Source organism: Lepisosteus oculatus, chromosome 6 (genome assembly GCF_040954835.1).
Source record: "Lepisosteus oculatus isolate fLepOcu1 chromosome 6, fLepOcu1.hap2, whole genome shotgun sequence".
NCBI lineage: Eukaryota > Metazoa > Chordata > Actinopteri > Semionotiformes > Lepisosteidae > Lepisosteus > Lepisosteus oculatus.
This window is the reverse complement of record NC_090701.1, coordinates 29,537,700-29,551,134: the sequence shown is the minus strand read 5'-3', so window position 1 is coordinate 29,551,134 and position 13,435 is coordinate 29,537,700. Positions and strand designations below refer to the sequence as shown.

The 13,435-nt window shown below is 41.4% G+C and overlaps 1 protein-coding gene across 23 annotated transcripts in view; it reads right to left on the bottom strand.

Annotated features, from left to right (window-relative positions):
* Nucleotides 1-13,435, bottom strand: part of obscnb (obscurin, cytoskeletal calmodulin and titin-interacting RhoGEF b) — a 147,478-nt gene that overhangs the window by 110,977 nt on the left and 23,066 nt on the right. For 21 of the 23 annotated variants that reach the window (XM_069191165.1, XM_069191164.1, XM_069191168.1 and 18 more), the window contains exons 7-11: nt 7,146-7,421; nt 6,043-6,318; nt 5,566-5,841; nt 4,285-4,560; nt 2,876-3,151 (exon numbers count right to left, since the gene is read on the bottom strand). In XM_069191165.1, the coding sequence (XP_069047266.1) occupies nt 2,876-3,151; nt 4,285-4,560; nt 5,566-5,841; nt 6,043-6,318; nt 7,146-7,421 (1,380 nt within the window). The remainder of the gene's footprint in view (nt 1-2,875; nt 3,152-4,284; nt 4,561-5,565; nt 5,842-6,042; nt 6,319-7,145; nt 7,422-13,435) is intronic. The other 2 variants (XM_069191174.1, XM_069191180.1) reach the window with 1 other exon arrangement.

Here is a 13,435-nt window from a genome sequence, read left to right as displayed (position 1 = left end):
TATAGAGAAACATGATCTGGGTATTTACTTTGTAATCTGTGGTGAGAAAGCTGTGCTCCTCAAAGCGCTTTACAGGATAAAAACAATAACAACAATAGTGGCTGGGTAAACGATTTTTTTATAGAAATACAAAATGAGATATAATGATGTGTTTTGGCTAAGACATTAACGAGTACAACCCCCCTCTCTGCGGGAGTGTTGGCTGTGACGAATTAAACCGGTTTCACGGGTATTTTCAAAGTAGAAGGGGGCGAGATTTCCAGCGAAAGACACCTCCCCCTCCAAAGCCAAGGAAGTTCAGTACTTACTAGTTAAGAAAGCTAGGCTCCTCAATGAAATCGCTTTAACATGCTAATGAGTTGGTGTAACAGTCCAGGCGTGGCAAGCTTCTAATGTCAACTCGACTCGATTGGAAGACAATAAACATATTCTAGCCCTTAATGATTTAATAGCAAACATGGTTTACATAAAATACATTTTTCCAAGAAAGTTTATAATAATACGATCTATAGTTGAAATCTGAGCCTAAATAAAAAGAAAAAGCATTTTCAGAGAGCAATCACGCTGTGTTTATGTAGAAAAAGCGATTAGGTTTATGAGCAATCTAATTACTTATTAGTTTAAAACGCTATATAAAATAAAGTTTATTATTAATTTTCTGGACAGAGCGGTGAACATTATTATGGATAAGACAAAGATAACGATCCTGATCAGTTTAGAAATCTGTGTACGCTGTAAGGTTTTTACTTCTTAAACTTTTAGAATACACGTTTCGAATAGAAAGAAATCATCTTCCTGGTACAGTATGTATAGCAAACCAGCACGTCTTTTTTCTCCAATCAGAGGGGTTAGACGCAACAAAGTTATACTGCTATTTCCTTAGATACGCGATTAAAAAAAAAAATTTTTTTGAATCCCCGGCGGAACACATTCCATAAGATTCAGCGCTTTTATATGTCGCCTTTAAAGGTGGCTTCTCAAAACGCTTTACAGGATAAAAACAACAATAACAGCAACAACAACAATATTGTATTTCATTGCACTTTGAAAACCAAGTAATAACTTAACTATATGTGCAAACGTTTTATGATATGTCGCTGTTGTGAATGTCTATGGGGTGTATATTTTGCCTGTCTGTCCTGGTTCTCTCGCTCGCCCTCCCCCCCTCTCTCCCTCAATTCAATTCAATTCAAGGTGCTTTATTAGCATGACAGATGGGTACAATCGGTGCTGGGTATTTACTTTGCTTTGAGATTCCACTTTTAAAGGTGATATATAAAATCAAGGCTTTAACTTGCTTTAACTCCGCAATGTACTCCGCAGGAACCTAACCCACAGCGCCACCAGCAAGGTCACATGCAGAGTGCTGAAAAAGCACTACAGAAACATTATCAACAGACAATGTACAGCGTGTACTATTCTTGTGTTGCGGTACATGAATATAATTATATCGTTATTAATTTCTTTAGATACACGATTCCATATTATAATCCCTTTTAATCAAATTCTAAAAGTATGCTTGTTGACTCCGGTATCTCGTTAGTTAAAGACTTTGATGCTTAAAATGTTTAGGGAGAAATGGAATACTGGTGTGTATTTTTTCTTTAAAGTACCGAGACCAACCATATACTGTATGTTTATGTTCCAAAATTAATATCGTTTATGGCCTTCACACGCGTTACAGTATGCTCCTATTCTTTTTATGCTTAGCTACTAAGATTTCCCTTCAGTGGTAAAATTCCATATAAATATTCAATACTACAACGGGCACAGTAAATATGTTTACTGTAAATCTTTTTACGACAGACCAACGGACCACGAGTGCCCCTGTCGGTCAACCAATCACATACCGCAGTACCTCGCGTCATTGTGCGTCACAACGCGCGACGCCGTAGCCAATTACCTCCGGTACGTGTGTGTACTGCGCACTTAGAATGGCTGCATCTGTAAATGGCTGACCCTGTGCTCTGACCCCAAGCTTCTCTCTCCCTGTCTATGTATCTCATGGAGAGCAAGATGGGGAATGTGAAAAGACAAATTCCTGATACAAGAAACTGTAAATGGCCAATAAAGTGATCTTATTTTATCTCAGATGTGCTGAAAGATAACATCACAAGGAGCACACTGCTCCAAACTGGACAGGCACAGAAATTTTCTGCAGCCTTCAGAGTGTTTTTCAGTATCTACACAGGTACTGGATTGATGCATAAATGCCGTGACATACAAACACAGAAGATTTTACATTGTACAGTAGTTCTGGTTTCTACTGCTAAAAATGTTGAAATTCTAAATACTGATCCTAGCTCTGGTTTCCACCCACAGTCCAAAAACATGGTGGTACTGTATGTTAATAGGTTTCTGGCAAATTGCTCCTAGGTGCGAGTCTGTGTGTTTGTGTCTATAGTATATGTCTGCCCTGTAATGGACTGGCGTCCTGTCCAGGGTGTACCCTGCCCTGTGCCTATTGATTGCTGGGATAGATTCAGCCACTGCCACAAAAACACAACTGGAAGAAGCAGTTGACCAATTTACGTGTCACACAGCTCAGAGCTGATCATCTTTCCATGAAAGTCAGAAAATTTCATAATAACTGTGGTTTTCACCAAACAGATTTTTGTTTTACTTTCTGCTCTTTATTCAGCATTATTTTATATATTAGATATAAGAAAAAGAAACCCTAAAACTGGATTTTCTATTTGCTTATGTACTGCTCCTTTGTTTTAAAAAAAGATGTGAAAACTAAAAAAGCAAAATCATAAGGCAAGCAGTGTTTACATTACTTTTAATTACATATATAAGAATGTACTTTTTTACACTATGTTTTTTTTGTGAATGTCATTTTTCCTGTAGTATTTCTAATACAGTGGGTACTGACCTTTGACCTGAACACTGAACTCCTGCTTGTCGTCAGTGGTCTGACAGGAGTAGGTGCCGCTGTCTTTAGCCTCAGCAGATTTGATCACCAGTCGGCGCGTCAGACCCTCCTTCTTGATCTCATACTTCTTCCCCTCCTTCAGCTCCACTCTGTCCCTGAACCACCTGACGGCCGCACTCTCAGAGGTCACAGTGGCTGTCAGGACAACGTTTTCACTCTGCTGTACTGTTACCATTTCCTTTATTTCGGTCTTCTTCTGAAACTTCACTGCAGATTCTGGAGAAAGAAGCCAGACAAAACTGAGCTCACTCCTCCTTTCTCAACATCTGTGACAATATGATTGGTCCCCTTAATCTGATTGCATGTTGTGGAGAACCTACACACATAAACCCTTTAAATCAGGGTCTCTGGACCCTATGTGCTGGAAACTTTCTTGTAAATCTAACACTACAGACAGTGAGGGATTGTGAATACTGGTGCTGAAAAACCTTCCCACCCTGATTTGATCTTTAACCTGTTTTAGCCTCACCAGTGATTCCTAGTAAACCCAGCCTCAAATGTCAGGACAGCAGCACTGTGCTTTCTCCTTCTAATATTGAACTTTAAGGGGAACACTTATCTTGTTTTCCCTGCTAACCTACAGAAGAGCAAACCTGCTTCTTCCTTAAACCTATGGGAAATATTCATCTTTTCCCTGGCCTAATCATAATCTTTAAGCTAGTCTACCCTCATGACCTAGTTGATAACACAGTAACACTTGTCTGCTGAACTTTCATAGAGAGACTGATTGAATACAGCTGCAGCAGAACATACTCTCCCTGCATCAAGTGCAAGTGCCTGAACGTCTCTCTCTGACTAGACTCTAAACTCTAAACATCTGAAGCACAGAAAGTTGAATTCTTAGCTTCTGTTTTAGTGACAGCTTCTGAAGGCTGCTGTTGGTTACTCTGACCTTAAAAAGTCGGGATATCTGCATGAACAAATTTACAATGAAAAAATAACAGTGCGCTCTATTCACTGTTTTAAAAGACAAAAATGGAAGAGCTTAACTATTTCAACAAATCACTTCTGGAGGGGTACAATCATATTGCCCATGGTAAAATTAAATCACACAATTGCAGAAGAGATTGATGCTTCTTTTTTTTGACTGCTTCTATACAGGAAAATACCACCTCTCATCAGCTAGAGGAGAGATCTGTAAACCTCTGGTACCTACTTCCTGCAACACTCTATGATAAGGTACCTCTTAAAGAAAATGTAATACGATAATGATTCTAATCCCACTCTGGTCTCTCTATATTGTACAGAAATACTCTAATAACATCTAACAAAAACACAGAATCAAAAATTAATGCTATATTTCAGAATTTCAGTCCCAAGATAAAAACACAGGACACCCGATGCCCTACCTGCCACCTGAATCTTAAAGACCAGCTTGTCTCCACCGGCCTCGCAGCTGTACTCGCCCGCGTCCTTCTTCTCCACGCTCTCCAGCACCAGCCGCCGGGTCCTGCCCTCCGACTCCATGTGCAGCTTCTTGCTGGAGCTCAGCTGCTTGCCGTCCTTGTACCACCTCACCTCTGTCTGGGCCTGGGACACCTCGCAGCTCAGCGTGGCCTTCTGGGAGGCAGCGACTCTCACCTCCTTCTGCACTGAGTCCCTGTTGGCGAAAGTGGCCTGGGGCTCTGGGGGGGAGAGGGGTCATCGTCACATCCCTGTGGGTCTGGGCAGTGCCTCATGCTTACAGCAGGAGCACGCTGCTCTAGACTGGAGCAGCCCACACAGTGCCTTTCAAGGGGCACCACTCCTACACATGCTGAAGCCAAGGACTGGCACAGACTGAGCACCACAAGGCAGTGACATGAAAACACTAAAAGATGATACAAACAGAAAGACTGCAATTGACAAAGAAGGGTATCGATGACAAAATATAAAAAAAGGAGTCGGGAGAGGAATCCTACTCTGTTGGAACCCTGAGCAAGGCCCTTAACCCTAACTGCTCCAGGGGTGCCATATAAATGGCTGACCCTGCTTCTGACCCCAAGCTTCTCTTCCTGTCTGTGTATCTCATGGAGAGGAAGATGGGGTATGAAAAAAGACAAATTACTGATACAAGAAATTGTAAATGGCCAATGAGTAATCTTATCTTATCTTAACTGTGCTGAAAGATAACGTCACAAGGAGCACACTTCTCCAGACTAGACAAACACAGAAAGTCTCTGCAGCCTTCAGAGTGTTTTTCAGTACCTACACAGGTACTGGATTGATCCATTAATACCGTGACACACAAACACAGAAGATTTCACACTGTGGTTCTGGTTTCTACTGCTAAAAATGTTGAAATTATTTCTGGACAGGTACAATCATATTGAGCAATGGTAAAATCAAATCACACAATTGCAGAAGAGATCGCCGCTTCTTTTTATTACGGCTTCCATACAGGAAAATACCACCTCTCACCAGCTAGAGGAGAGATCTGTAATCTTCTGGTACCTTGTTCCTGCAACACTCTATGATAAGGTACCTCTTAAAGCAAATTTAATACGATAATGATTCTAATCCCACTCTGGTCTCTCTATATTGTACAGAAATACTCTAATAACATCTAACAAAAACACAGAATCAAAAATTAATGCTATATTTCAGAATTTCAGTCCCAAGATAAAAACACAGGACACCCGATGCCCTACCTGCCACCTGAATCTTAAAGACCAGCTTGTCTTCACCGGCCTCGCAGCTGTACTCGCCCGCGTCCTTCTTCTCCATGCTCTCCAGCACCAGCCGCCGGGTCCTGCCCTCCGACTCCATGTGCAGCTTCTTGCTGGAGCTCAGCTGCTTGCCGTCCTTGTACCACCTCACCTCTGTCTGGGCCTGGGACACCTCGCAGCTCAGCGTGGCCTTCTGGCAGGCAGCGACTCTCACCTCCTTCTGCACTGAGTCCCTGTTGGCGAACGTGGCCTGGGGCTCTGGGGGGGAGAGGGGTCATCGTCACATCCCTGTGGGTCTGGGCAGTGCCTCATGCTTACAGCAGAAGCACGCTGCTCTAGACTGGAGCAGCCCACACAGTGCCTTTCAAGGGGCACCACTCCTACACATGCTGAAGCCAAGGACTGGCACAGACAAAGCACCACAAGACAGTGACATGAGCCCTTTCTTTAAAAACTTGCCTTTGACGTTCACTTGGAATGTTATCTCATCCTCAGGGAGTTTATATGTATACATCCCAGAGTCGCTGACTTTTGTGCTCTTTATTTTGAGCTTTCTGGTTGTGCCTTCCGTTTCTATGACCACATCTTTTCCCAGCTTCACTTCCTGTCCTCCTCTCATCCACTTCCCCTGTGCAGCAGCCTGGCTCACTTCACAGGACAGGACCACTGTCTCTCCCAAGCAGGATGAGAACTCTGTCTTCGTAGTAGACTTCTTCACAAATTTTGAAGTTGTTTCTAAAAAACACATACCCAAATTAATTAGTATGATGTATTTTTGTCAAACTAAATGTACTGCATTAGTATGAGACCTTTAAATCACAGATATTTTAAATAATGGAAGTAGTCAAATTAAATAATCAAACTAAATACATGTTAGTCAAATTAAATACTATTTTATTTTAAAAACAAAGGCAAGATTTTTAGGAAACATTGTGGCTCTCACTGGGCCCCAAATAGTTTTGTGTTCTTATGATCCCCTGTTCATTACATACATTCAATTCATACATCCCTGTGTATGAAATGTTCTCCCCACCGCAACAGAACCTATTAAAATTTCACAAATAAATGAGCAGAACTCTGCTTTGAAAGGAGGCCCCCCATGGTCACTGGAATAAATAAGAGCAAGATTTTTGCATTCAAGAGTCTGGGGGAAATGCAGGTTTTTACACATTATTCCGCTTCAAGTATCCAGTCTCTTACTCTCCTCCGCAAGTCATCATAACGCGGTTTCATTACAATATACAGTATTGAGAGTTTTTCCAAATGCACCTTCCCCTATTACAATTCATCATGATGCTTTTCTGCTTTCTATTGATATGCAAAAATATGAATACTGAGATCAATACTTTGCTAGTTTTCTAGAGCACAAGAAGCCGGTGATGGCAAGTATTTAAACCCTAATCTTCAGCACTACAAATGAACCAGGTAGAACTTCCTAAAAATGTTAGATCAGTTTGTATGATCCGTATTACACACTTTTCTTTCTTTTTTGTCACCTCAGCATCTCTCCAGCATTATGGAAAGCTCACCAGACAGGTGTCCTCACAGACATGCCTTCTCACCTTTCATTTTGACATGATAGGTCACTTTGTCCTCTGCCGTCTCACAGGTATACTGGCCTTGGTCGCTCTGCCTGGCGTTTTTGATGACAAGTTTGCGCTGCGTCCCCTGGGAGATGAGGGTGGTCCTCTGGTCCTGCTTGACCTCACTGTGACCTTTCCTCCACACTACACTCGTGCCAACCGCTGCCACCTCACAGCTCAGCACCAAGTCCTCTGATGCACAGACTGTCACCTCTGCAGGGCTCTGAGGTTTTTTCACAAACTTAGCTGGCTCCTCTGAGGAATTAACAGACGACAGGTTAGGACATGACTCTATCTAATAACTTCAAGAACTTCATTTACTTTAAAGGTGCTGCGATATTTGAAATATTACGAGTCATGAAAGATTAAACTATGTCATCCTGAAACGTGTTTTAAAATATGTTGTTGAAAAGAATGAACATGGGGCAGAGATTATATTATTGTGGCCTCAGATTTTATATGTTGAGGATCAAAATTTTCATTTAGATGGCAAGGTGTGAAGTCAGCAGGTCAACACTAAAATACTTAATATTACAGTCAAAAATGTAATTTATTAAGGTCACTGAAGCAATTTTTTTTAATTGAATTTCAGCACACAAAGTATGTAACATCAGGTCTCTTTTCTAAATCCGGCCTGAAAGACAAATAATGAAGAGTGAGTTTGTGTTCTACAAAACGTGCCTCTTTACACCTTTCATTGTGACAAAATGTTTCATCATGTTGTGCTACAGAATAAGGAATGGTGTGATTTTTTTTGTTAGAACCAGTTGCTTCATTAAATAATTTATTCATGTACAAATCTCTAGAAGAATTTAAATCAGTAAAATAGGTGAGTCCAAAGTGACTGAAATCTGCAAACACCATTCTCAGTGCTCTTGATATATGTGACTCCCTGGTATAAATATTGCCCTCATTCACATACTTACATTTGTTTCTTTAATCCAACATCTACCAATCCAAAACAATTAAATGTTATCATAAGAACATATAAAAAGGTTATGCTGAGCCCAGGAAAGTATCTGGTCTCCCTTTTCAAGATTGATATCAGAGTAGAGATATTGTGCTTCCCTACCACCCCAACACACTTCCTATCCCCAGGACTATTAAGGACAACTTTTCCACCCTACAGGATGATCCCTCCATTGGGGCCCTCTTTTCTGACCGCCCCATCATCTCATATTGCCGATCACCTAATCTGCGTAACCTTCTTGTTCACAGCTCCCTCGACCGCCCTCAGCAACCATCCACACCAGGCACTTTCCCTTGCAACAGAGCTCGCTGTATCACCTGCAAGTACACATCTAACACCACACTCATTCAAGGCCCCTCAGGACAATTCCGGATCACCCAGATGGCATCTTGTACCTCCAGCAACCTTATTTATTGTATGTCTTGCAGTAAATGCCCAGCCATCTACACTGGAGAAACAGGAAGGAGACTCGGAGACCGCTTCAGAGAACATGTTAGGGCTGTGAAGATTAAAGATCTCTCCAAGCCCATTGTTTCCCATTTCACCTCTGACAGCCATGACCACTCTAATCTCTCCATTTGTGTTCTCAAAGACGGTTTTTGGGACTCATACATCAGAAGGACTACCAAAACCAAAATTATCCTGCAGCTAGGATCACACCTTCCCCCTTCTCAGACTACTTTTCTTCTAAATTTTCTCCATTCATTGGAAGATTCATTTCACGCCTCTCTTTCTGTCCCCTGCTCCTGCCTCTCACTCCTCCTCCCTCCCAGCCTTTGTTCTCTCGCTACATTACCTTTGCTTACTGCCTTGTCTCTCTCACACCATGGCCGAAATGTTGTGTTTTCTTTCTTCTTTTTTTTCAGCATGAAATAAACCTATTACTTGTTCCTTTGCGGCCTACGCATGCTGACGCAGCTACAGTACCCACCTGAACTACTTGTTTGTAACATGTCGAGCAAACTGCACAACAATCGGAGAGGATATAGTAATGAGTTGCAGAATATTAATGCTACAGAATGTAAGCTTCGAGATGTTAACCTCCCTGCAAAACTCCAAAAAACAATCCATTTATGTGTGCTACATTTGTGTACATTTGAGCTGTTAAAAGTACAGATGCAGCCATTCAAAGCGGTACAGACACGTACCGGAGGTAATTGGCTACGGCGTCGCGCATTGTGACGCACGATGACGCGCGGTACCGCGGTACGTGATTGGTTGACCGACAGGGGCACTCGTGGTCCGTTGGTCTGTCATAAAAAGATTTACAGTAAACGTCTTTACTGTGCCCGTTGTAGTATTGAATATTTATATGGAATTTTACCACTGAAGGGAAATCTTAGTAGCTGAGCATAAAAAGAATAGGAGCATACTGTAATGCGTGTGAAGGCTATAAACGATATTAATTTTGGAACATAAACATACAGTATATGGCTGGTCTTGGTACTTTAAAGAAAAAATACACACCAGTATTCCATTTCTCCCTAAACATTTTAAGCATCGAAGTCTTTAACTAACGAGATACCGGAGTCAACAAGCATACTTTTAGAATTTGATTAAAAGGGAATATAATATGGAATCGCGTATCTAAAGAAATTAATAACGATATAATTATATTCATGTACCGCAATACAAGAATAGTACATTATATTTTTAAATAGCGGTATTTACCGGTAGCTTGCGGTAGACTGCGTACAGCGTACCGCAAAATAATGCGGTATCGCCCGCGCATTTTGAATGGCTGCATCTGTAGGTATATCGGCCCCTTCAGGATACCCTCCCGGATCACCCCAGTTACCTTCCGTCTTGCACTTCCCCCCACCCTTAAAATCCACCCGTCTTTCCACGTCTCCCTCCTGAAACCCTTCTACCGCTCACCTCTTGCGGCTCCCCTGCGTCGCATTCTGGGGCACCAGGCATATACAGTCCACAAGATTCTCGACTCTAGATGGAACCGCGGTACCCTTCAGTATCTGGTTGACTGGGAGGGTTATGGCCCTGAAGAAAGATCGTGGGTTCCGGAGAGGGATAATTTGGACCCTACGCTAATCGTAGACTTCCACAGGGACTATCCCGATTGCCCGTGAAGGGGGGGGTACTGTCACAACCACCAGGCAGTCAAGACCAAATCGTAAGCAAGCTAATCAGCCCCAGCATTTTGCTTGCGGTATTATAGGAGAATTTACGGTAACTAGCAGTATTTACCGGTAATTCGCGGTAGACTTTGTAAAGCGCACCGAAAAATAATGTGGTATCGCCCGCGCATTTTGAATTGCTGCATCTGTACCATTTCTTCTGCTTTCCTTGAAATGATATACTGTAGTGCCTTCATTTTCATACTTTGATGTCACTCAGCCCCCCCTAAAACTGTTCAGGAGAACTACACCTGTTCAATTTGTTTGTGACAGTTTGTGTAATTTAAAGTATCATTTGTGCTGCTTTAATTTCTGAGAAAAAATGCTCTTTTTCAGGGTAGTGACGTAAATCAGCCACAATATAATGGGGAAGGTGAAATGAATTGTTCTCTTTCACTTGTGGCAGTTTGTGGCTTTAAAATTAAAGCTTGTGCTGCAGTTAGTTTCTGAGATACAATGCATTCCTTTTTTGTGATGTGATATCACTCAGGCCACTTACAACAGTGTAGGAGGACTAAACTGGATTTATTCGTTTGTGCTACATTTGTGACACTAAACTTATCATTTATGCTGGTTCCATATTAAAGATATAGATTCTTCTTTTTTCAGGGTTTGACATCACTCACCCATCTATAATGGTGCAGAACAAAACCAGCTACATTTGATTCTGCTACATTTATGCCATAAAAACTAGCATTTAAGCTGCTTTCATTTCCAAATATAATTCATTCTTTTTTCACAATGTGACATGACTCAGACCCCCTTCAATAGCGCAGGAGAACTGAACTGGTCTCATTTGTTTCTGCTATATTTGCCCCGGTTTCAGCCACTAAAAGTAACATTGGTGCTGCTTTCATTTTCAAATTGCATCGACATACAGTAATGTTTCAAGAAAGAGGTGGAACTAAGCTCCTCTACAATGGCTCAAGAGAACTGAACTTGTCTCATCCACTTGTGCTATACTTATGTCAATATGTGCTGTAAAAATAAACTTTTGTGCTGGTTTCTTTTCTGAGACTGTAGCTGAATAAAATATTTAGACGTACGGAAAGTGTGCGTGAGTAACAATGAACACACAGGTCTTGAGAAATACTGTGCCTCATAGTAACTGATAGAAATTCAGATTTGTAGGAGCATTAGAAAGAAAATGTGAGTGAGTTGTACAAGAACACACTCTCATGAGGACGTAAACATTAAGCCTTACACAAGTGCTAAAAGTACAGAATATGGCTACAGCTGATGTTCCTGTTACGAAAATATAAGAAGGGTAGAGAAACAGTAGAAGAGAGGAGATCAGGGAGAGATCAGAGAACCTGAATGAGGGAGAGAGCCACTAACAACAGTATGGCTGGAAAGAGGAAAGACACTCGCGTCGTATCTCAGCCTAGGTTATAGAGGTTATCGGCTCAGGAGTTGGTTGATTCTGAGCAGAGAATTTGTCCTAGCACTATTAAGTTCAATGTTACAGCTGACTGAGATAAGCAGTAAGCAGTAAGCAGTAGCAGACTCAGATGTAGCTACAGTGTGTCAGACCACCAGTAAGGTAAGAAGGCAACAGAGTGGTTACAGTCAAACTGGAACAACCGAGAGAGAATTAATCCTGCTACAGTAAGCCAGGCTAAGTAAGCTTCTCTCTCTCACTCCAAGCTAGGGATTAGGTAACATTATTCGGGTAAAAATCCTGGATGGGATTTATCATACTCCAGAAGGGGACACATAAAAACCGTTGGTTAGTGAATTATATCAGCAGGTTATAAATCCCAGAGGAGATCTGAGATTCCTCAGAGGGAATCAATAGAGGTTGTTTTCCCAGGAGGGAAACATACTGTAACAACAGGACCAACTTAAGAAACCTGGTCATGGAGAATACCACAGTATCACAAGAATTTGTGTCAGAGGGCTGCAAAATCTCCAGGCAGGTGTAGCAGAAAACGGCTTGAAGGCACCACTCCATTACAGAGACACAAGTACTGTATGTATTTTTTCAATGTTTGACGTCACTCCGCCACTCAACTTCGGGGCAAAAGAACTGAACATTCTATTAGTTTGTGCTATTAAAGTTAGCATTTGTTTTGCTTTCAATTCAGAGATAAAATGCTTTCTTTTTCAGTTATTTTATCTGCTACTTTGCCTCTAATTTCCCATATGTGTGATTTTAATCTTTTATTGCCAGATATATGTTTGTTTTATTTGTTTCATACAGTATTGGTCAGGGCTCTCTGTTATTTTTTTGTGCGTGCGCATTTGTGGATTAATCATAAAATCAAAACTTTAACCTCAGTGAAAGAGATGCATTGTCCTTTTTTAAAAAATACTTTAAAAAACAAGCACATCTTAATGACTCGTAGCCATGAGTTTTTAAATGTTATGAGGGGTTAATTGTTAACCGCTTGCGAACTGCATACTGAGTTTAATATGAGTAAAGTAAAGAACTAGTAAGATTAATATATCGGTATTTCATTGCAGTAATAACGCGCCACTATTGCATGAAAGTAGAGAAGTATCAGGATATACAGTATGTATGTCCTGGTACAGATGCTATTATATACTGTACATCGGCTGTATTTATAGGCCAGCAAATCAACCTCACAAATGTACACAGTAACACTCAATTTTTTCCGAATTAAAATACAAGCCTTTCGGGAGTCAAAATGTTGACTAAACAAATAAAATATTAATACATTATTTAAAGGAATAAAAGACGCTGCCCGATTTTAACTTCACCACCAGTAGAAAGATCAAATGGTCATTGTGATAAGTACTAACTTACAATGCCGCACAAAACGGAACACACGTGAATGAGAACAGCGCGGTTCTTTAGCGTCTCTGCATGGCCGGGCTGTCATACCACAAAAACAGAATGTGCTTTATCCCGGGAAGGGAAGAAGCACAGAGGCTACTTTGAACTGCACAGATGCTGTGGGAGTCACTGTGCAGTTTATAGGTGTCCAACTTCACTGCGCTCTTCTCGTCTTGTGACGGAGCAGTGGAACATGCAGGGTTAATACTGGGTTTGGCCACTAGAAGGCAAAGCAGGACACCCCAGAGACAGAGAGAAAGGCTTCACATTCTGCACGAGGTTAAAAGAGAAACCGGCTTCAGCTGTCTGTGAACTGGGTTTCTCACTATAAAAGACTTCAACACAGAAGGCATGTTATCTGTTC